Source organism: Netta rufina, assembly GCF_964035555.1.
Source record: "Netta rufina genome assembly, chromosome: 3".
NCBI lineage: Eukaryota > Metazoa > Chordata > Aves > Anseriformes > Anatidae > Netta > Netta rufina.
In genome coordinates, this window is record NC_140125.1 from 49,976,575 (window position 1) to 49,998,165 (window position 21,591).

The window sequence follows — 21,591 nt, forward strand, 5'->3', positions numbered from 1 at the left end:
TGGTAGAAGTTCACTTTTATCTCACTTACATCACAAAAAATGGCTGTTTACTCCCTGCTTTGTTTCTACCTGCAAAATACCACATATTCACTTCTGTGTAGGCCCATGCTCTACTAACCAGTCTACCTGGTAGCCCTCTGTGGACATTTTACAATCCCTGATAGCTAACAACACATCTTTCTGCCAGCAGCTCTGTGCTGCTCTAAAACACCTTAAAACAAATTGCTGCAGGTGCACAAGATTCTATATTTCATTCCAGGACACTAAATACTGCAGTATTTAACTTCTGTGCACCTAGCTCCTTTATTGGATCTAGCCTGCAGTATACACTAACACCGTGTTCTTTTGTACAGAAACAGTAGAAGAGAAAAGCATTTGAAACTACTACCTTCTAACAGTCCTGTACTTGGGAAACCCAGCTACACTTCTGAAAGAATGATAAACGTTTGGCTGAGGTTGTCTGCACAGTCAGGAGGCTTTCTTTTTTCCAGCCTTCCTCTCATACTTCTCTCTCGTCAGTAAGTCTTTGGGTCTCTGAAGACATCTATCACTCAAATGGGGATGCTTATGTGGGAGACAGAACTAGATACATTTTGGACCCAGGGTGAGATGGGGTGCAAGGCTCTGGGGTTGAGACTTTGCAGCTGGATCTTGGCTCTGTCCACTACAGGATCCATTCATGGCCATGGGCCCCTTCCCAAACTCACACTAGAGGGGACTGCATAGGCCTAGAGGTTGAGTCAGTTTTAATAAATGACTTCACGTTGTTCACAGGATATGAAATCATCTCCCCAGTGAATAGATTTGGTTGCAATATAACTCATTTATTTATTTAAATATGATTCTCATAAAGAGTAATTACAGAAAAAAAAAATACAGGAAAAAAAAAGTAAGGAAAAAAAAAACATAATTGACTTAAGGTCTTTTGAAACCTAACCATACAGTGATGCATTCTTACTGTATATTATGGTGGACCTCTAGAAGTTTTTAAGCCAAACTGCCCCACTGTTTTTTGAAAATAAGCACGACAAATACAGGAGCGAATTTTGCATTTCTATAGGTACATTTTATTAAAAATATAGCAACACAGGTACTACATATGCTCTTTCTCTCTCTATGCATATGAATATGTACATGCACAACTGTACATTGTATATGTATTTATAGCCTATATACTGAACTAGAATGAAGTGAAAATTTTAAACAGAGAAAAGCTGGTGGCCAAGACCTATTAAATAAAAATGTCTGGAAGAAGGTAAATCCTTTGTGATTGGAGTATCATTACAAGTGGACCTTTACTTCCATATTGCTTTCCAGCCTAATAACTATTAGTGGCTTCATAGACACCTCTAGATAAATAAATCCCTCCAGATTTTTAAGCCTATCTATTAAGAGTGGTTTTGCTCTGTTCTTCAGCACATCTCCTCCTCGGAGAGTCCCACCCTATATCTATGTCCTCACTGCCAGGTCCCACTCCCTGTCCCCCACAGCTCCCCCCACCCCATACATTTTTGCCAGGGGAAAGCAAAACTGCTGCCTGAGGAGTGCACAATTCAACCCAGGGTGCAGCAGCCACAAATGTCAGCTTTTCGCTTGTTCACTCCTAACCTTTTTAACAAAACCACAATATTATAGTGACTACATAGTCTACTACAAACAAAGTGTTTGTGCCCCCTGTTGCCCACATAGTATGGAAATGGTTCAAAAGGCTCTGTCCTTAGATATTTATTTACTATGCATTTAATGTGCATGGTAAATGGGCTATGTTTGATGTGTCAATCTGTTTGCCCTTCCATTGTGTACACTTCCCAATGCCCTCTTCTGTATTCAATGTAGTAGTACAACATATCATAGCCTGATCAACAAAAAAAACATAAAGCATATACCATTTAAAATATTACTTGGTTTGTCATCTCTAGTCTTCATGCAGTATAAGCTCTCGTAGTATTGCATAAATACAAATGATTCATTGCTTACCAATAGCTAATGATGGCATGAGTAAAACCTTTTTTGCTTTCTTCTTTATATCTGTCTTTTTCTTGATGGCTTATGTCTGTGAGTTCACATTTGTTTGGGGCATCAAAATTATCCAGATACTCTTGGAAGTATCTGTGATGTCACAAGCACCATGTTGTGGTTTTACCATGAATGAATTGGCAGGAAGATTGAAAGGAAACAACAAAGGAAACTCCTATTTATGCTCAGATACCTTGCTAATAAGTGTTCACAATAAACAAGTAAATACATAGAAAAATAAATAGATAAATATATAAATATCATTCCCAGAACAGATTGGGGATTATTAAATGTGGGAGAGATTTGGGAGTTGTTTATAGAAAAGTCCCTAAAGCCTTTGGACTAAAATACAGCTGCAGTGCTGAAAGCAAATCAGATGCTAGATTGTTTTGCAGGGGTAAACAAAGTGAAGCAAAGCCTGGGAGGGGATGTTGCTGTTACATAAGACACCAGTTAAATTGCATAAAAATGTTATAACCCCTATTGTGTCCTGGGCCTCGGGGTATAATTGCTCTTGAAAAAGAGAACAAAGCAGAACAACCAAAATGATAACAAGTTTCAAATATTTAAGTGCTGAAAAATATACAGGTTTCTTTCCATGAAAGAAAGAAAGGGGGAAGGGGGGGGGGGGGGGGGGAGGAGGAAGGCACCTTTATAGTACTCTATTGTAGTACTCTATTGAAAGTGCTGGGGTTTAGAATACAAAAAGCTAACTTGGCTGTAGGTGAATTTCTTTTTTTCTCATTCATAGAGAGCAAAAAATGAAGCTAAGTAATGTGAAAATCAGAAGGTGAAAGCATAATGAAGAACTTTTAGGAATAATATGAAGGCTAATGATCACATAAAATAGGTTACCAAAAACCCATTGAGGGACTTTAAAGGATATCTTTGCCTTTCAGAAGATACAGCAGAAAAAAGGATAGAGAGTTACAGGAGCATGTAAGAAAGTGATATAGAAAGCACAGAAAGGAGCAGATTTAACAATGGGACATGTTGCTCCATTTTCTATTATGTAAGTCCTTACCCTGTGCTCATCAATGAAAATCTGCTCCACCTTCATGTTCCCACTTCATCAGCATACTCAGTCTGACAGAGAGCATGAGATGAATTCACTTTTTTTTTTTTTATCCTGGTTTTGAATGGAAATAAGACTCATGCAATTGCTCAATTTCTGTGTCTTTGTTGATCTTTCACACCCCTTTAGTAACCTTTGTACCCATGGGCCAATTTTAACCCATAGGTTACCACATATATTTCCACAGATTTCAGAAGCAGGAAGTGAGATAGAAAAGAGAGAGGACTTTCAAATATCCTAAACTGCATTATGAGCTCAAGACTGATTAAACATCACAAAATCCATATCATCTCTCAAACTCAATTTACAAATGTCTGCAAAACTGTCTTGAATGCTAATGCTTATAGAGAAAGCTTTTATTTTTATTTCATTCCTGGGAACATTTGGATCTAACTTTTTTTGATGCTATTGGATCAAAGTGAAGAAGAACCCAAAACCTAAAACTTTGTTTGGTATTTCAGCTGTAGTGACTGGTCCAATTAAAACTATTACCTGTCTTCAGAGATCTTGCCCCTTGAACAAAGTACTACTTTCCAGCAAATATACTATTAAATAAATAATATCATATGAAATAACAGGATATTAGGCATAGATTTATCCTTAAAGCTAAAAGATTTTAAGAAATTCATACCGTGTGCAGTCTGGCTGTTGTGCTGTTTGAATGTTGAAGTATTCATTCTTTTGTGCGCCTTTGTATCAAAGCTGAATTTTAGTATTGCATATGAATTCCAAACGATAGTTACTCACAAGAAAAGCAAGAGGAAGTCTCTTTTAAATGTGTTTCACTAATATAGGAGGCACTGCTTCAGGAGGACATTAAGACAAGTAGCCTGTTAAGAAATTTTTAAAAGTTGAGTTGCAGTCAATATTGGCATAGCTACAGCAAAGACAAAGACAATGTAGTGGCCTGGATGAAAGGCTCCTATCAGGTTTATCTGTAATTGATTGTCCATCAAAATTATGAAGAGCTTGTTTGTTTGTTGTTGTTTTGTTGTGGGTTTTTTTGTGTGTTTTTTTTTTTTTTAAAGAATGTGGTTGAGAAAGTTTTTTAACTGCATTTTTGCTGAAGAGAGAACTGTAACTTACCACTTTAATATATTTTAGCATTTAATCCCATATATCTGAACAGTTCGATTTGCTTTTTGGTGTGTGGATTTTTGTTTTTGTTTTCCCACAAACACACACCAAAAAAAAAAAAAAAAAAAAAAAAAAAAAAAAAAGCAGAGACTTGTAAATATGTAGTCCCCAGTACTTGCTAGACATTATGGAGGGCTGAAAGATTTCAGTGCAAAGTGCTAAATTACTTCCAGTTGTTTAAAAACAGATGAGTTGAATATAGTGATGATTGTTGATTTATAAGAATCTTTTAGAAAAAAATTCAATGTTTGCTAGTAAACTCAAACCCGATAAATTCTGTATAAAGTACAGATTACTAGAAACTTTGGTTTATTCCAGTTACAAATATCTACATGAATTAACTTACAGGCTGCAAAAGTTGATTCTAGGTGGGGTTGTAATATGGTCCAATAATGTAATTAATTCCAAATGCCAATCAACGCTATATACAAGAGTCTGTCTTGAGAAACACTAAGATGCCTGAGAAACAAAAAAAAAAGAGAAAGAAAAAAAAATCTTTCCAAACTATCTCTTCCATTATTTCATTTTTGTTTTAATGAAGAACCTTTTGGGGAAATTGCTGTGCTTGAGTAGCATGAAGAATGTACATGACATTTTATTTCATTCACCTGTGACCCTGACTATTATTCTCCTCAGCAGTTCAGAAATGAAACATTCCATAAGCTATTTGCTCTTTACTGGCCATTTAATTATTATGCACCTCATTTCTTTTGTTTAGTTGTTAAATTAAAAAATATATTTAGTTTTCTGTGAGTTCGGGGCTATTTTATAATTTTGTAGGCTATTCCAAGGTGTGTATGTTACAGTAAGATAACACTGGCAGGTCACTAAAAGCATTTGCTTCTGCTTCATACTTCACAACACCCCCAAGGCATGCGTTATCTCAGAGTACCACACATCTTGTTAAGCCTTACATTTTCTGCTGTTGATGGACAAGCTTACTGTCAGGGTCTTAGCAGAAATGCTACTTTTATATGTTTATAGCTTTCCCATTGTCTACAGTTCAGTGCTAAGATGCACATCCATTGTATATTGGATGTGTATAATGGGAAGGCACTTAGACCAAAGTCAAGAAAGGGATCAGTTTAATATTAGATTCCTTTGAAAAACTATAGAAGTTTGGACAGATTTGAGTGCAGAGCTCCTAGTGGGCTGAGATGGCCCAATAGCAACACCAAGACCACAACTAATATTTCAAATTATTTTCTCATGTAAGATAAAATTTCATAATAGATGACACAAATAAAATGAGATTTACAAAGACTGTCTACAGATTGACTCATGAATTATCATATGTAAAAAACTATATGTTGGTAAGGCCTCACAAATGTAATCACATGTTTTTGAATTACTTGGCTTTATATATTTCTAATACAAGATCTTAGAAAATTTGAATTAAATAAATGGACTGTGAAGCTAGAGAAAACAGTTGTTAATTTTCACTTTCTGTTCTTACCTTAACAAGTGATGGGCACAAACCAGTTCCTGGAACTAGACACTGACACCTTGAGTGCCAGAATCCACGAACAGAGGCTCTATAAAATGAGATGAACCTAAGCATGGAATTCATTTCTAACTTGTTCCTTGAACATGAGATTGAATAAAATGTTGAAGAGAGCTAGAATTTTGAAGTTTGCAATCATTGGAATGGGCTGTCCAGGGAAGTGGTGGAGTCACCATCCCTGGAAGTCTTCAAAAGACGTTTAGATGTAGAGCTTAGGGATATGGTTTAGTGGGGACTGTTAGCGTTAGGTCAGAGGTTGGGCTCGATGATCTTGAGGTCTCTTCCAACCTAGACAATTCTGTGATTCTGTGTGATTCTGTGATTTTTAATAACACACTTTGTTAATTAAAAACACACATAGTTTGAGCTGTAACTCAAATTGGTTCCTTTTTCTTTACTATCTACCAGGTTTTCATAAACTACATTTTTTTCATATAACAGCTGAGAAGCATGATGCACACTTGATTCGCCAGTGGAATTCTCCAGCATATATCACAACATACAGGGGCACATTAAAGTCCTTCTGTATTTGAAAAACATAATTTTTCCACTTCAGTACATGCAAGCATGCTCTGCCTCTTTTTGTTTTGCTGCTTAGAAAAATTTTGACCTCCTGCATATCCAAAAATCAGACTGAAGCCAGAAGGAGCTTATGGTGCATTGTTGTGGTGCATTGTTGTGGCACACAGCTGCAGTAAACATGCTAAATAAAGGTAACACAACATAAGAATCAAAACAAGGTTTACTAATGATCCTTATTTAATAAAAAGCTACAGTAATAACCCCCAAATAGTGCAATAAGACAACTGGGAGCTGTAGTGGTTTGGGGCCATTATTGTTGAGTGCTTTTAATACAGTTCGCAGAAGTAACCTTTCTTTGTTTTCTGTGTGAGCTGGCAGGTTGCCTTTGAAGCAGAAGAACAAAAATATAGTGGGGTCATACAACAACAGTGCCTATTTCTTTTTTTTTTTATCTTTGCTTTAAATTCCTAGCAGCAAAGAAAGTCAAATTTTGAGAGGAAAAGGGAAAAAAATACAGTATTTTCCACCAGATTATAATTATTTCAAGGTAAATGGTACATTGCTGTTTATCACTGATCAATTTGAATATTTTTTGATTTATGCAAAAACTGAAAAGGCCAAAATATCATGATTAACAACAGAATAGACAGACAGGCATGTATGTTCATGTAGGGGAATTAGACACACAGTGGTAATTTCTTCAGGCTAGGTTTTGTCTGAATATTATATATATTAAAATAAAATAAAATAAAATAAAATAAAATAAAATAAAATAAAATAAAATAAAATAAAATAAAATAAAATAAAATAAAATCCCTTGATTAATAATGTTCTTTTTAGGCAGGTCCTGGATATAGAATTTAGAACATGCTACCCTACTTACAATTGTCTGATTTGCATAGCAGGCCTTCAGGATGCCTCCTGAGGTAGAAGAGGTGAATATCTATGAAAAATATTTATTTTTGTTCCTACCCCAGGAGCACTCCAAAATCATGTGGTTTCATAGCTGGAAGGCTTCCAGGTGTGGCTGCTTCTGAGCCTTTTGAAAGCAGGGAAGGAGATGAGAGGAAGAAAAGATACACCATATATTAGACAATAGTATTGTTCTCACTGGCGTTGGTATAATAACATTTGTTATCATTGTTGCAAGCATATTAATGCTTTTAATAAGTTCTGACAGTGATTATGAAGCTGTTCCTATGGTCAGGAGTGATGTGAGAGGAACGATGTTTTCAGGTATGAATAAAAGAAAAGTGAAGGTGTTGGGAAGAGGTGAATTACTGCAGCACAACAATATATCAGACGACAAATACTGAAATGTGTGCTCTGCTTGTGTAGTGACTCTTGATGACATAGAGATGTATGAATTTATATACTAGATGTCAGAAACAGGCAGGTAGGCCCTGATCCTGAGAAGCTGCAATTCAGTGTAGCTCTGCTGGAGAAAACAGAGTTGTGCCCATTTCCATGAGCCCAGGATCTGGCCACATTAGCAAGCAATTTCATCTATAATCAAATCATCATAACACAACCTAATTGTCACATAAGATTAATTCTTCAGCTCCCTTTCTTATTAAAAACTAACAATAAGCCCTACCAAATCTGTGTCTTAGAAGTAGTAAATAAATGAAGCATTCATCAGCAATAAGTGCTTATTCTAAAGAAATAGATCATTTGCACTGCAGTCATTAATTCCAGAAACTGTGCCAGGTTAGAGTTCTTCTTAAAAAAGACATGTTAGTAGGTTTGGAGACCTCCTAGTGGTACTTGGAGGGACTGGATCATGCTTTCCTGAGATGCCAAGAAGCCTTTGTTCCTGCCAACACTGGCACTCAGGTGCACTGTGTTGATCTGTCTTCTTGCAGTAGATCTTTTGAATCCACACTGGATTGTGGATGTGTTTTAGTTGAGCATAAAATATCATTATACAGAGGTCTGTTCTACTCCCATGTTGTGCACAAGTTCCAGCTTGGAGTGGTCCTTCTGAACTTGCACATGTGCATATGTTTTTTTCTCTGGGTTTTAAGGATTACATCTGCTTTGCTGACTATGTTGAGAAAGGAGTGAAGGACTGGGCTTTGGTTTAGTGCAATCTGTTGTTTTGCCCAAATTGTAATCCCCTCTCATGATCCTTCTTCAGCAAGAACAAGCCTTTCTTGCTCCAGACTGGAGCTTCTCATCTCAGGGACCTGGGATTCCCAAAGGCAAATCTTGCCAGTAAAGACAGAGGTGAAGAAGACATTGAGTACCTTGTCTTTTTCCATGTTTTTTGTCACCAGATACACTGCACTGATTCAGCAGTGGGCCCTCATTTTTCTCGGTCTTCTTTTTGTTGGTGATATACCTGTAGAAGTCCTTGATGGCTTTCATGTTACTTATCATATTAAACTCTAGGTGGGTTTTATCTTTCCTAACCCCATCACTGCATCCTTGGACAAAGTCCCTATACCCCTCCTGAATCCTGCTCCTGCCTCTTAAATGCTTCCTTTTTATTTCCAAGTTTAACCAGGAGATTCTTGTTCATCAGACAGGTCTGCTACTACTTTTGTTTGACTTCCTGATGGTTAAGATGGATGGACCACTGAGTTTTAAGGAGGTGATCCTTGAACAGCAACCAAGTATTCTGTATCCCTTTTTTTTTTTTTTTTTTTTTTTTTTTTCCAGGGCCAGCTCCCATGGGACTTTTCCAGGCAGACCCCTGAACAGACCAAAGTATGTTCTCCTGAGGTCAAATCTTGTGGTTCAATTTTTTTGCCTTACTCCCTCCTCTCAGGATCCTGAACACCATCATGCCGTGTTCACTGCAGCCTAGGCTGTCTTCAGTCTTCACAACTGCAACCAGTTCTTCCTTGATGGAAGTATGAGAACTGTGTCCCCTTTTGGGCTTATTCTTTACTTGTGCCAGGGAATTGTCAACAGTACACCCCAGAAACCTGAATTGCTTGTGCCTCGCAGTGTTTGCCCTCCCAGGCAACTGAAAAAATATAGTGCATGTTGGATGATCCATAGATATTTCAGAAATTCAAAGAAAAGTAAAAGAATTATGGAGTTGTAAAATTATTTTTGATAAATAAGCAAGATTTATGGAATGTTTTTTTTTTAGACAGAGATTTTGCTACTTGTCAGTATATGCCAATATATGACAACATTTGTTGATTTTATGTGTGTGTATATCTATTTGGATTCTTAATGTAGAATTTCTGTTTCTCAAATGTTTAGTGCATGGTTTGTCAGAAGGGTGCAGAAGTAGGTGCCAAATAGTTTGCATTTCCTGTAAACCAACTAACATCATGAGCTTACATTTCAGAGATCATTTTTGGTGGTTTAGATAATTACACTACAAAAATGTCTAGGATCAACAAACCAGAACAAGATCCATTTGAGAGGTCAGACAAGAAGTCACATTAATAACTAGGTATATACTCTGTGAACACAATTAGCACAAACTGTGTAACTTTAAAAACTTTTTTTTTTCGGAAGAAAATTACTTGAAACTTCGTACCCAGCCTTTGCAGTGAAAACAAGGAATATAAATTGAGGGATCCTTAATGGGAGCTCTGGGTTGTGACCGGGGACTCATGGCATGAACCAGCCCAGCTATCATTGATTTTTGATCAGCAAGCTGTGTTTCTTGAGAAGCTACCTGCTTTTTTTCCTTGACAGATAAAGTGTGATATTTTCATTATTATTCCAATGCTTTCTTCAGCAGTGTTTGCAGGATATTTTGCACAGATGATGCCTCATTCAGGAAAACTAGATCTGAAGATTTTCAAAATTTCTTGCAATTTCTTTCTTGTTTCTCTTTGAAACTTTTTTTTTTTTTAATTATCATTATTTTAATTCATTCATTTTTTCAGATGAGTTGGAATTGCAGAGCCTGAGTCTAAATCTATCCTTCAGAGCTTAGAGTTGATAGTATCCTGCTGTTTGGCTGCATCTAACTGTAGACAGGCTTAACACGAAATTTTCATCTTTTTTTGCAACTTGCCCAAAGTTTCCCTGTGTCATTCAGTGTCAATATTCAGGCTCAGAAACACCTCTAATTGGAATCACCTAATGCAGCTTTTTTTTTTTTTCTTCAGCGTTCATGCTCTGAATTTGAACCAAGCAGAGTATACCTCCATGCTCAGTTGTTGAACTGGATGGTATCGGTCTTTGAAGGGAGCACAGGCTGGCTTTGGTGACTATAGATTCAGTTACTCCCTAATTTTAAAGGATTCACTTGTTCATAAGACAAACACAAACCAGAAGCAGAATCGTGTTTTAATTCTATCCCCCTCCCCAAGTCCCCTACCCTCTAAAAACAATGTCTCAGGAAAAGATCCTAATGTTGTGCTTAATCTAGTTACTATGAGGAAACATTGCTGGAGCCATGTGCAGTAGGTTGGCATTCCCTTAAAAGAAAGAAACAAATGCATTTGTTCATTATTTTTTGCTCTGCCTGACATATAGGCTATGTGACTGTTTATAGTCATAAAAAGCAATGGTTACACCTAGGAGATAATGTGAAGGCAACAAAATGCTTAAAACAGCACCATAGTTATCTGAGATACATTATTTATGCTATTTTATTTGCTAGATTGTCATATTTATGTTCTTTTTATGGAGCTTCAGCTGTTGCCAGATTCAAGAGAAATAAGATGCGATGTCCTTGAAACAAGGAGCACCCCTTGTTCCTTTTTATGAGTTTTAATGCATCTGAATACTGTTTCTTTATGAGACTGTCTTGTCAGGACTAGTTTTGCATGTATCAGATGTATTAGCTGTTAGTAACCCTGGACTGGATCTTGGCTGTTGACTATGATTTTTTCAGAATCTTTCTCATTTGCAAAAGCTTAGACCTTCTATATCGATTCCTGTTTCACTGCTGCCATCTTCTGAAAAAATGTTAGTATTGCTATGTGGGCTTTTTTTTTTCTTTTTTTTTTTTTTTTTAGATTTAACCTGGCAATCAGGACATGAATGAAATGCACACTTCGTTTGTCTTATTGTTTGAGGGTGTATTAATTGAACTCCAAAGATGCTACAGACAGAGGTAAAGGGACAGGCAGTAAAATTTGTTCCTCATGACATTCCTTGTGAACAGATGCATGCATTCAGCAATAACATCTTTTTCAAACTTGAGAGAAGTGATATATTACTGTAACTTCCAACCACTTTGTTGAAAAAGTCAAGTTTGACATCACACATGTAAAGTGACACATATTCTACAGTAAAAATATTTTGCAATGCTATGCTGTTATGCATGCTATAAAATGCTATGTCTCTGTTTCTAAAGGCATCTCTGGGTAACTGTGATTTTCCCTCTCTACATCATAGCTCCTTATAAATAATGCTTCCTTTCACACAAAATTTTACTTCATATTCTTGCTTGTATCGAGTGAAGTAGTGACAACATATATGCTATAGCTTTTTTTACTTGAGATCATAACTCATGCTCTGACTTCGTGTGTTCTAAGGTAAATGTAGCATTGTTCCATTAGAGCTACAGTTGATTTCTGTTAGTGTTAGTGGGAGAGGTGGAGAGATATACCATGTAGTTTTAATATGTGCCTATATGTACTATGCATTTAGAAGTTTGGTTATAATCTGCTAGATTAAAGTATTTTTAAAACGTCACATTTAGATACATATTTTGGCTGCCTTAAAAATTTTCCTTATACTCATTAAATGACAAATCGGCGATAATTGTTTGCTTCCAGTGTTTCCTCATAGAAATACCTTGTAAATTATTATGGAAATCATTTGTAAAAATCTAAGTTTATCTGCATCTGCTTCACATTTTCTTAGTCATCCAGGCATAAAAATACCCCAGATTATACACTAAATATGTATAGTTATCTGTCTGTACCACTTCAGTTACTTCAATGGGAACAGAATTACGCCGACGAACAATTGCTTTTTTATCTCCAGAGGTGCCAGCAAGAACATAATATTGAATTTAATTTCCTTGTCATGTCTGTACTACAGTGAAGTAAGGACTCTCTCTACTTGTGCACCCTCAAGCCAGATCCAAGTGGTGCTGAAACATCCACCTAGCATAGTGCAGCATCATGCAGAGCCAGTAGTCCAGGTCCCAAACACACTGTTGCTGCATTAGCCACAGATTATTGACCTGGCTGTGAGATCTGCAGCAGGACTAGCTTAAAGCTTCTCAAGTACGTAAAATTGAGTTTTGCCACCAAAAGAAGAAGGAAGGGGCTAGACAACAGCTGCATAGGAATGGGAAGGCAGAGGGGAGATCTGGATACACAAGGGTGAAGAGCAGAGGATGATGCCTGACTCTGACCAGGCATCTGATTCTGAGGAATTTGTCCCAGTGGCAGCAGCTATTTCTGGAGTTAGGGAGTGTTCCTCTAAGCAGCGATGTTTAACATCTGAGGACTTGTCACAGTCCCTGTAGTATGATGAACTGGAAGCCTGGCTCTTTCCTTAGCTGTCTGCAGCTCTAGCACAGGTGAGGTAAACAAGAGGGACATGAGCATCTTGCTGTGTTTAGCAGCCTGATGCTGTATGCAGCTTCCTACTTTTCTTAGGCTTGTTTGACTTCCTTTTCCAGAGGTAGTTTGGTCATCATGGTTCTGGGCATCTCTTCCCAGTGCTGCAGGGCACAGGATTGTTCTTCTCACAGTAAAAGCTGTACAAACGCCGTCTATTTCTGTCCAGAGAACTAAATCCATGGTCCACTTTGAAAATCTTGTGGTGTTTGAACTCATGTTTGCTTGGGTAGTCAGCTATCAGTTGAGATTCTTCAGCGATCACAAGATCTGACTCTATTATACACACATAATAGTACCACAAACAACAGGGTTTTGTATTGTCAATATACCACATATTTTTGTTACAAATTCTGCTTTACAGACTTTTTATTCTTATTTTCTGGAATAGGCCAGTAAGTCTCACATCCCATCCACATACTAAGAACAAGATTGTGCAATACCTTTGTGTGTAGGCATGTAGCAGAGTAATCTGCTGAATCTCCTGAAGAGTATCATCCCTTCTTCTACAGATGTCTGAAGTAATTTCACCTCAAAGAAGCACCAGGGCTTCTCCCAGCTTCTTACTTATGTTCTGTCCTTTGCAGCACTTGGAGCACAGGGCAATTCAAAAGGGATGATGGCTGATCATCCACATAAATCAGCAAACAGGAGATCTGGGGAGGTCTCAGAGAGGTTCTCTGAGCTTATGTTGTCCATCTTCAGGTTAATGCAGCCTGATGCAAGACAAGCTCCAGGAAAGTCTGCCTGTCTGCAAACACAAATTCATCAGCATTCACCGAAGAGTCCCGGGGTGCACATGCTGTCATTTAGATCTCAGGGAATGAGCCCATGGGTTGTTTTGTAGAAGTTAGGAGGGAGGCTTTCACTTTTAGATTCAAAAGAAAAACATTGAAAATTCTAAGACATTTTGACGCAGACCTGCATTTAAAGCTTTTAATGTTTATAGAAAATTGCTTCTTATAATATTGATGGCAAATCGCTCTTGGATTGCAAAAGCTGCACAGAGACTGCAACTATATTTTTGATACTGTGTTTTGACAGATTGTCATGCTCCTCGCAAAAGTTTAATTTTAGATGAAATGTGCATAGTAAGTATGTGTCTTTTATTGTAAGGAAAAAGACCAAAATTGCTCTGCAAGTACTACCATGCTTTATATCTGATAGAGCTGGTGTCATTAAAAATGAATACTTTTTCTACTGTGGCATTTATCTTCATTGTAGTATTTGTGGGTTTTCTATAACTGACAATTGGCAAAGCCACAAATCCTAAGTAAATGTAGCTACTGCAGATGGTAAATATTCTGTTTTTAAAGGTTCTTGCTGTAAGCACAAGAAATATCAAAAGACAGGATATGGGGCTGAAGGTCTCACACTTGATCCTGGATAATAAAAAGTGCCAGAAGCAAAGTCAATCCAATACCTGTAGTTCACAGCAGTAGTACAGCAAAGAGTATGACATTTATTTTGTGTGTCTGTGTCTGTATTTTTATTTTTATTTATTAAGCACTGATTCACTTAAGATGGAAATAGGTAATAAAATATATAGTTTCAAAATTAAAAATGCTTGATCTGTATTTATGGAGGTTTGAACTCTAGTCAGGAATCAGACTGCTCTCCTACTCAAAATATATACTATACGTTAAAAACTTTTCTAGTCAAATTTGGTGTCAGGACATTTTTTCACAAAACCACAGAATTGCACACTGGTTAAGGTTGGAAGGGACCTCTGGAGGTCATCTGGTCCATCCCCCCTGCTCAAGCAGGGCCCCTTGGAGCACGTTGTGCATGTCTATGTGCATGTGGCTTTTGAAGATCTCCAATGAGGGAGACCCTACAGCCTCTCTGGGCAACCTGTGCCAGTGCCCCATCATCTGCACAGTATAGGAGTGCTTCCTGATGTTCCAACAGAACCTCTTGTGAACCAGTTTTGTGCCCATTGCCTCATGTCCTGGCACTGGGCATCCCTGTGAAAAGAGCCTATCTCCTTGCTCTTTGCACTCTCCCTTCACGTATTTATACACATTAATGAGACCCCTCAAACCTTCCCTTTCTCTAGGTTGAACAGCCCTAGCTTGCTCAGCCTTACCTCACAGGAGAAGTGCTCCATCACCTTCACAGTCGTTCACTGGGCTCTCTCCAGTATACCCATGTCTCTTGTATTGATTGGAGAGTCCAGAACTGGACAGAGTACTCCAGGTGTGGCCTTAGCAGCGCTGAGTAGAGGGGGAGAGATCACCCTCCCTTAACCTTTTGGCAATATTTTGCTTAGTACAGCCCAGGATACCCTTAGCTTTCTTGGGAACAAGGGCATATTTTTTCACAAATAATACCTCTTCTGTAGGTATGTATTACTCACTATGAGATTACAATTTATACTTTGTAAATTGCAATCTAATACTGTATTTTTATACACTATAAAGAGAGATTACATTGGGTATTATTGGCTGCATCATTCTATACATGACTCTTTGATAGCTTTGGTTTCCCTTAAGGCATGCTCATATTTTCACTAATAAATCCTTGCCCCAGTCAGCAGCCTATAGTTTGACTGCAAAAGCTCATCTAGAATTGAACCTTGGTGCCTTATAAAGTTTTACATTTTCAAGGGTTTTTTTGACCAGATGATCATGTTGTCTGGTGAAAAAATGGATCTTTTTGCCTTTCCAGTGTTACTATCCAATAAATCATTCTCAATGTTTTTTTAAAAAATCCAGTTAAAAAAAAAATCCTGCTAGTCTGATTAATATATATATATTCGCTATATACAAATTAAACAATTAATCACAAATTAATCATATATATCTTAGATTATACTTTACTTGCTTTGTATTCTCTTAACAATATGCTGTAGACTCCTCCCATTACAGTAGGTCTTCATATTTCTTTTTTAGCAGCTCATTTAATAATAAAGTTAACGCTTGTAATCTATGGTTTATTTCTCCTTTAGCATGAATTATGATAGTAATGTAGTACACTTCTATTTTGCTTAGGGAGGGTGGGTTGACTTGGTTTTAGAGGAAGGAGTGTGTAGAGAAGTTGAAGGTTGATTTCTTAAAACACATTTTCCTGAAAAGGCAAGATAAAAGTTGTAATCCCTGCATTTTAAATGAAAGGTGAGAGATCTGTAATTTTTGTTTGTTCATACAGTCATGGTTTTGAGGGACCTTGGCCTCTCTTGCATTCTAGTTTTATGTTACTGACAGAAAGCTACAGCAGTGATGGAAGTGTTGATCCTGCCTTCATTCAGTAGATTTAATTTTCATGACTCCCATCTGTAGCGACTGACCCAGACAGACAGTACTGAATGAATGAGGGAAGATCAAGGAAAAAAGACGAAGGCAACAGAGAAGACAAAACAATTTTGATAATATTGCTAGTCAATATATTCTCAGTGACAGTAGGTTGTATCAAAAGGAACTGATTTCATTCTTTGATGAGATTATAAGTTTGATAAGAAAGAGTAATTGTGGAAAAATCAATTTCATATATTGTATGACTTCAATCTACAGAATATTCTGGTAAGGAAATCAGCACCATAACATATCCATAAAGAGTTTTAGGGGACTGGGTTCCAATTGCAATGTTTAGGACATGTGCAGCAGCATTGTCTCATCACTGTCGGATGGTATAGTATGCATGCCTCCCTGGTTGGTCGTTGTGTGGATTACGAACTGACAGATCACAGAAAGCAGTCTTTCTGTAAAGACTGCATGATCAGCAGGGTATTGCTAGCAGCATTCAGCAGGGACTGATAGCATACCTGTCACAATTCAATACTTGACAGCGATCCAGAAGTAAATAAAAAGACTCTGCTGATACAGCACAGCAATGACACAAAGATTAGTCAAATATAATTAATGTCAAAAGCAAGTCCCTAGAAAACTGCTATGAATATGATTTGGGGCTGGACAGAGGTAGTAACAGGACGGCTTATCCAGTGAGAAACTTAGAGTCTCTGCTTAGGTTAAAGAAGATTCAGGGGTACCATGATTATGGTACATAGGTACCTTTGCAGAAAGAAAATAGGAGATACTGAAAGATATTTTAGCAGATAATTGTGAAGCAGAAAGTAGTGTCTGGAAGCTGAATCCAGGGAGAGTCAAAGTAGGTGTTAGTTACAATTTTTAACAATGATTTGAAGGGCATTAAGACACATTGCCAGAGGTATGAGTGGGTCTTTCCTCACTTGATGTCTTTAATGTGGACTTCAGTGTCTGTTTTGGACAACACTTGGACAAACCATATGTCACAGTCTAGCTAATAGTGCTAACTGTAGGAAGGAAAACATGGCAGCCTGGATTTCAACATAGACTGCAGAAATCTGGTAAGAAATCTGTGCCCACACTTGAGCTGTCACCTTACAAAGTCCCTAGCAGTGTACCCATGGTGCCGCAGCTTAAACCTCAGCTATAACTACCTCATTGCAACCTTGCCTTCATTTTGCTGTGTAGACACAAGAGGAGGTGAGAGTGAAAAAGACAAGCAATATCTGAGTAGAAGAGTAACTTGAAAGTAACAGTATGGAGCCAAAACTTGAGGCTTCATGTGGGAATTCATGAATGGGAGTATTGTATTGACGTTGGAAGAGAGATAATTTGAACATGAATACTTTGCAAGAATTACAGGGAGAGATGATCAGTGTTAAGAGACGAAAGAAGAGATGCGTGGAGTAGGCAAGAGAATGAGAGGTGTGGTGCTTAATCCCAAAAAAAAACCCAAATCTTACAAATGTTGAGGAAAAAAAAAATGGCAAAATCCTTCTTCCAAAAACCAATTCAGCATATAACTGACAAACTCATTTTTTTTCCTTAAAAATTAGAGCTATATTCTGTTTCCTCTTCCAAACTTGAAACTTTATGCATGGTCTGGTCAGGAATAATGGTTTCATCATCGCAGGTTTCTTTCAGCATCACTCTTAGCACTGCACATATCAGCCGTGGGGTACAAATTCCATTGAACAGGCCAGAGTTTGGACTGATTTTACCTTCTGTTTGAGTGATGATAAAGAGAGGAGGATTTTTAAAACAGGATTTGGATCCCTGTTGAGACTTTTTATACCTTCTGTTTTGAGATCACTTGTATTCAGAATTTCTGCTTAGGCCTATCTTATACATTTTTACAGATATTCAAAAGCCCGTAGTAGCATACATACAGGTTATATGTTTATTCCAGTGCCCAAATCCCTCAAGTGCTTTGGGGATTTCCCTGCTAATCCTCATTTTAATGCGTAAACCTAGAGGGTAGGTTTCAGACCTTTGGGATTTATTCTTTGTGCTAGTCGCTTTCTAGCTGAAGAATCTTTCAAGGGTAACAACAGTAAGTTCTACATTCACTGTTCTTGAACAATTTATGTTATCACTGTAATCTGCCAACCTTTCAGCAAATAAAGGGAAAGAAAGTGTGACTGTTGTTAGTAATTACACTATTTATAGTATTTTTTAAACACATACTAATATTAAATTTATGCAGAAGTATTAAATCCTGACTGAACAACTTAAATCCTTATATTTCCAAAGGCAAAATGACTGTATTAATATTAATGAAGCTACAAAATAGAAGTTAAATGACAGCACTTTTGCAATTGCTGTATTTCATTACTGAAACTTTATTATATTTTTCATGTCTGGATGTAAAAAATGAATGGAGCTATCGCAAACTGCTTTGTTGTAAATGACCTACGTTTTCTTTATGATGCATGCTTTACCATAAAATGGGAGTGTTTAATGCATTTCTGTGGGGAGATGCCTATTTATTCTGACAAACCGATCAGCCTCCAGGGTGGTCTTTTGCCACAGAACTGATTTTACAACTCATCCATTATCTAGTAAGATATGAAGTGAGTATCCTGGCTCACCAAAAAAATCAGGCTTTGTTCCATCACAAGCGTGTGACAGGGTCACTCACAGACTTACTTTCAAGATACAAAATTGATAGTGGAAGGCCCAGTTTACACTCTCATACGCACTTCCAGTACAGAAAGCCTGTGGGGAAAACATTGGTAAACAACACTTTGATCTTACCCCTGAGCACTTTTTTAAGTGGCAATTTTAAAGGCAAGTATAGAGAGTGACCTCTGTAGTGAGAAAATGCATTTCACACCTTTAAGTAATACAACATGAGTTTATTAATTTTATTGTTATCATAAATGTCAATGCAACCTAAACTACACTGTGAGACAGCTGGAATGTCTTTACAAAATATGTCCTGTTTTTTGTTGTTGTTGTTTGTTTGTTTTTTTTGGTTGGTTGGTTTGGTTTAGTTTTGTTGTTTTTTCCCCCTTTCTTTCCTTCTTCAGCATATCCTCCTTTTCAATATTTATGAAATGTTTAAAATTGCAATTGCAAAAGTGAAAGACTGGAGTGAGGAGAGGAAACCGAGGCATTCTGTGGTAAGGCAGTGGTATAGTGAGTGTATACAAAACCCTTTCAGACAAACATTTTCAGCCAGATATGTTTATAAGGAAATAAAGTTAGGAAGGTAAAAGAGAATAGGACACACAGTAAGAAATATGGTTAAACCTGGCTATAACTTTCATTGATAAGTGATAAGTTTTGAGATATTAGGTATCCAGACAGAGAGTACATACATCTCTATATGTCTGGGCAATGTTCAACATAGATGAAACTTTGGGATGCAGTGCAAATTGTTGTAATTACAATACTGCAACCTTTCATATAACATACCTTGCAGAAGTGCCTTCATTGTTAAGCTGTTTGCTAAGAAACACAAATGAATTAACAGATCAATGTCAGATGAAGTAAAATAAAAGATTTAAAATCATTGACAAAATAGTTAGAGAAGTGACAAGAAAGCAAACAAGTGATTTGGTTCGATATCTCTAGAAGCTGGAACATCCACTCCATTTCCCCACTCCAAATTTCCCTGACTTTCTGAATAACAGAGTCAAGCCTTTTGGACTCGCACAATGTTTCTTTTCACAAAAGCACAGTTTCTTTAGCATGACAATGAAATACGATTTTCAGTGGTTCTTAGAAAAGTGACAATAAGGCTTGAAAGAGTTCAAAATGAAAATGCAAAAGATGGAATTTGTGGCAGACAAATGTTCCAGTGTCATGTCCTGATATCCTTTATTCGTTACTGGTGAATGCAGCTCTGCATCAAAAATCAAGGCTGTTTTATCAGTCTTGCTTATAATGCCAGTCAGAACAGCTTACTGCTGAGAGTCTGGGCTGGCATCATGACATGGCTTTAAAAAAGTATTAAGAGAGACACATTTTACATTATTGACTTTTCCTCTTACCTGCAAGGACACAGAATTTAATGCAGCATTGATGAGTCAAAGATTTTGACACATGTCAAGACAGATATCTTCATTTTAGAGTTTAAAAAAGGCATTGAACTTGATACATACAAACCAGTTTAGGGAGCAGTGGCAGCTCAGAATGAGGCAGGGACAATTGTTTTACTCATCTGCTAAAGACATTACATTACTTTTGAATGAGCTCTTATGTAAAGAACAATGTAATTTAAGGAGGATGAAACCAGAACAATTGCAAGAAATGTAACAAGGGTCTAGAGGGAGTCCTTTAAAACCCATGTGAAGTAACCTGTCACTGTGTTCTTACTATGGATTTTTTTAAACCATTCCTCAAAAGTCCATGGCAAGGGTATAATTTCCTAGAAAATGGCATTTCATATAACCTATATAAAGTGATCATGTCCCAGTAAATTTAGTAACAGCTTTCCATAGAGAATGCATTAGATTCAGAACTATGAATGGACTGCTTACATTGGTAAACACTATAGAGCAGAACTACTTGTTTCAGGCAGCGCCCTTTTTGTATAAATAGATTTCACTGCAGCACAAACACACGCAGAAGTATCTAGAATGACTTTATGTCCTTAAATCGACCATGTAGCAAAATCTCATTTTTAATAATGGCATTTATTTTACTTCACCAAAGAAATGTATAATAATAACTGCAAAATTGTTGTGTTAATGATCAGATTGCATAATAAGATGCACAATTAGGAGGATTATGGGAATTTAATGGGATGAGAAGGGCAAGAGATCATCTGCTATATGACTCTTCACAGTTGTACTCTGCTGTCTATGTCCCTAATGTGTTTTTATCACTTGTGTGCTTTGGTTTGTTTTCCAGTTTGTGTTCTGCCGTGAATGTAAAGAAGAATACCATGAAGGGGAATGCAGCTCTCTCCTCAGCACGCAGGGAGCCATGGCCCAGAAAGTAAGCATCCCCACAACTCATTACATCCTGATCATTATCCTTGGTCCAACTAGAACGACATTTGTCGGATGGGTCCTAATTATAATCCCAAGCAAAAGCAATTATGTTCATACTGAATTCTCTAGCCATTGGAGTTGGCTTTTTGGTGGATTTCAGATGCTCTGATTAATAGAGTAACTGAATTCTGCCAGGAACACACTGAGCTCTACCATCAGGTGCCAAAGAAAAAGCCTTCCCAATGGGCTTTTGGGGTTGTCTCTATTCAACATGAACACCTTTGAAAGGCTTTCTGTAGTTTTCCTGTCTTGCAGCTTGTACTCAATGCACCAGTCAGGAAATCATGTGGGTTTGGACAAAGTAATGGGTTTCATGCATCGTGTGCAGAAGATGCTGTTGATAATTTATGTTGTAGTTTAGAGAAATAAAAAAATGGATTGCGTAGACTAGAAGCTGTTAGGTGATAATTATTCTAAGCTGCTCCATAATTTTGCAGCTATTGTAGCTATAGCCCTGGACAGGAAATAGTTTTTCTCTCCCAACATTTCTCTTTGTTTGAGATTGGAGTTTCCCTGCTCTCCATGATAAGTGAATCACAACCTCTCACAGAAGAGAGCGAGAGAAAGGGAG

General features: G+C 37.3%; 1 protein-coding gene across 1 annotated transcript in view; it reads left to right on the top strand.

Annotated features, from left to right (window-relative positions):
* Window positions 1-21,591, top strand: part of PRKN (parkin RBR E3 ubiquitin protein ligase) — a gene marked incomplete at its 5' end in the record, with an annotated part of 618,384 nt that overhangs the window by 580,358 nt on the left and 16,435 nt on the right. The window contains one exon of the mRNA XM_084284418.1: window positions 20,878-20,964. Within this exon, the coding sequence (XP_084140544.1) occupies window positions 20,878-20,964 (87 nt within the window). The remainder of the gene's footprint in view (window positions 1-20,877; window positions 20,965-21,591) is intronic.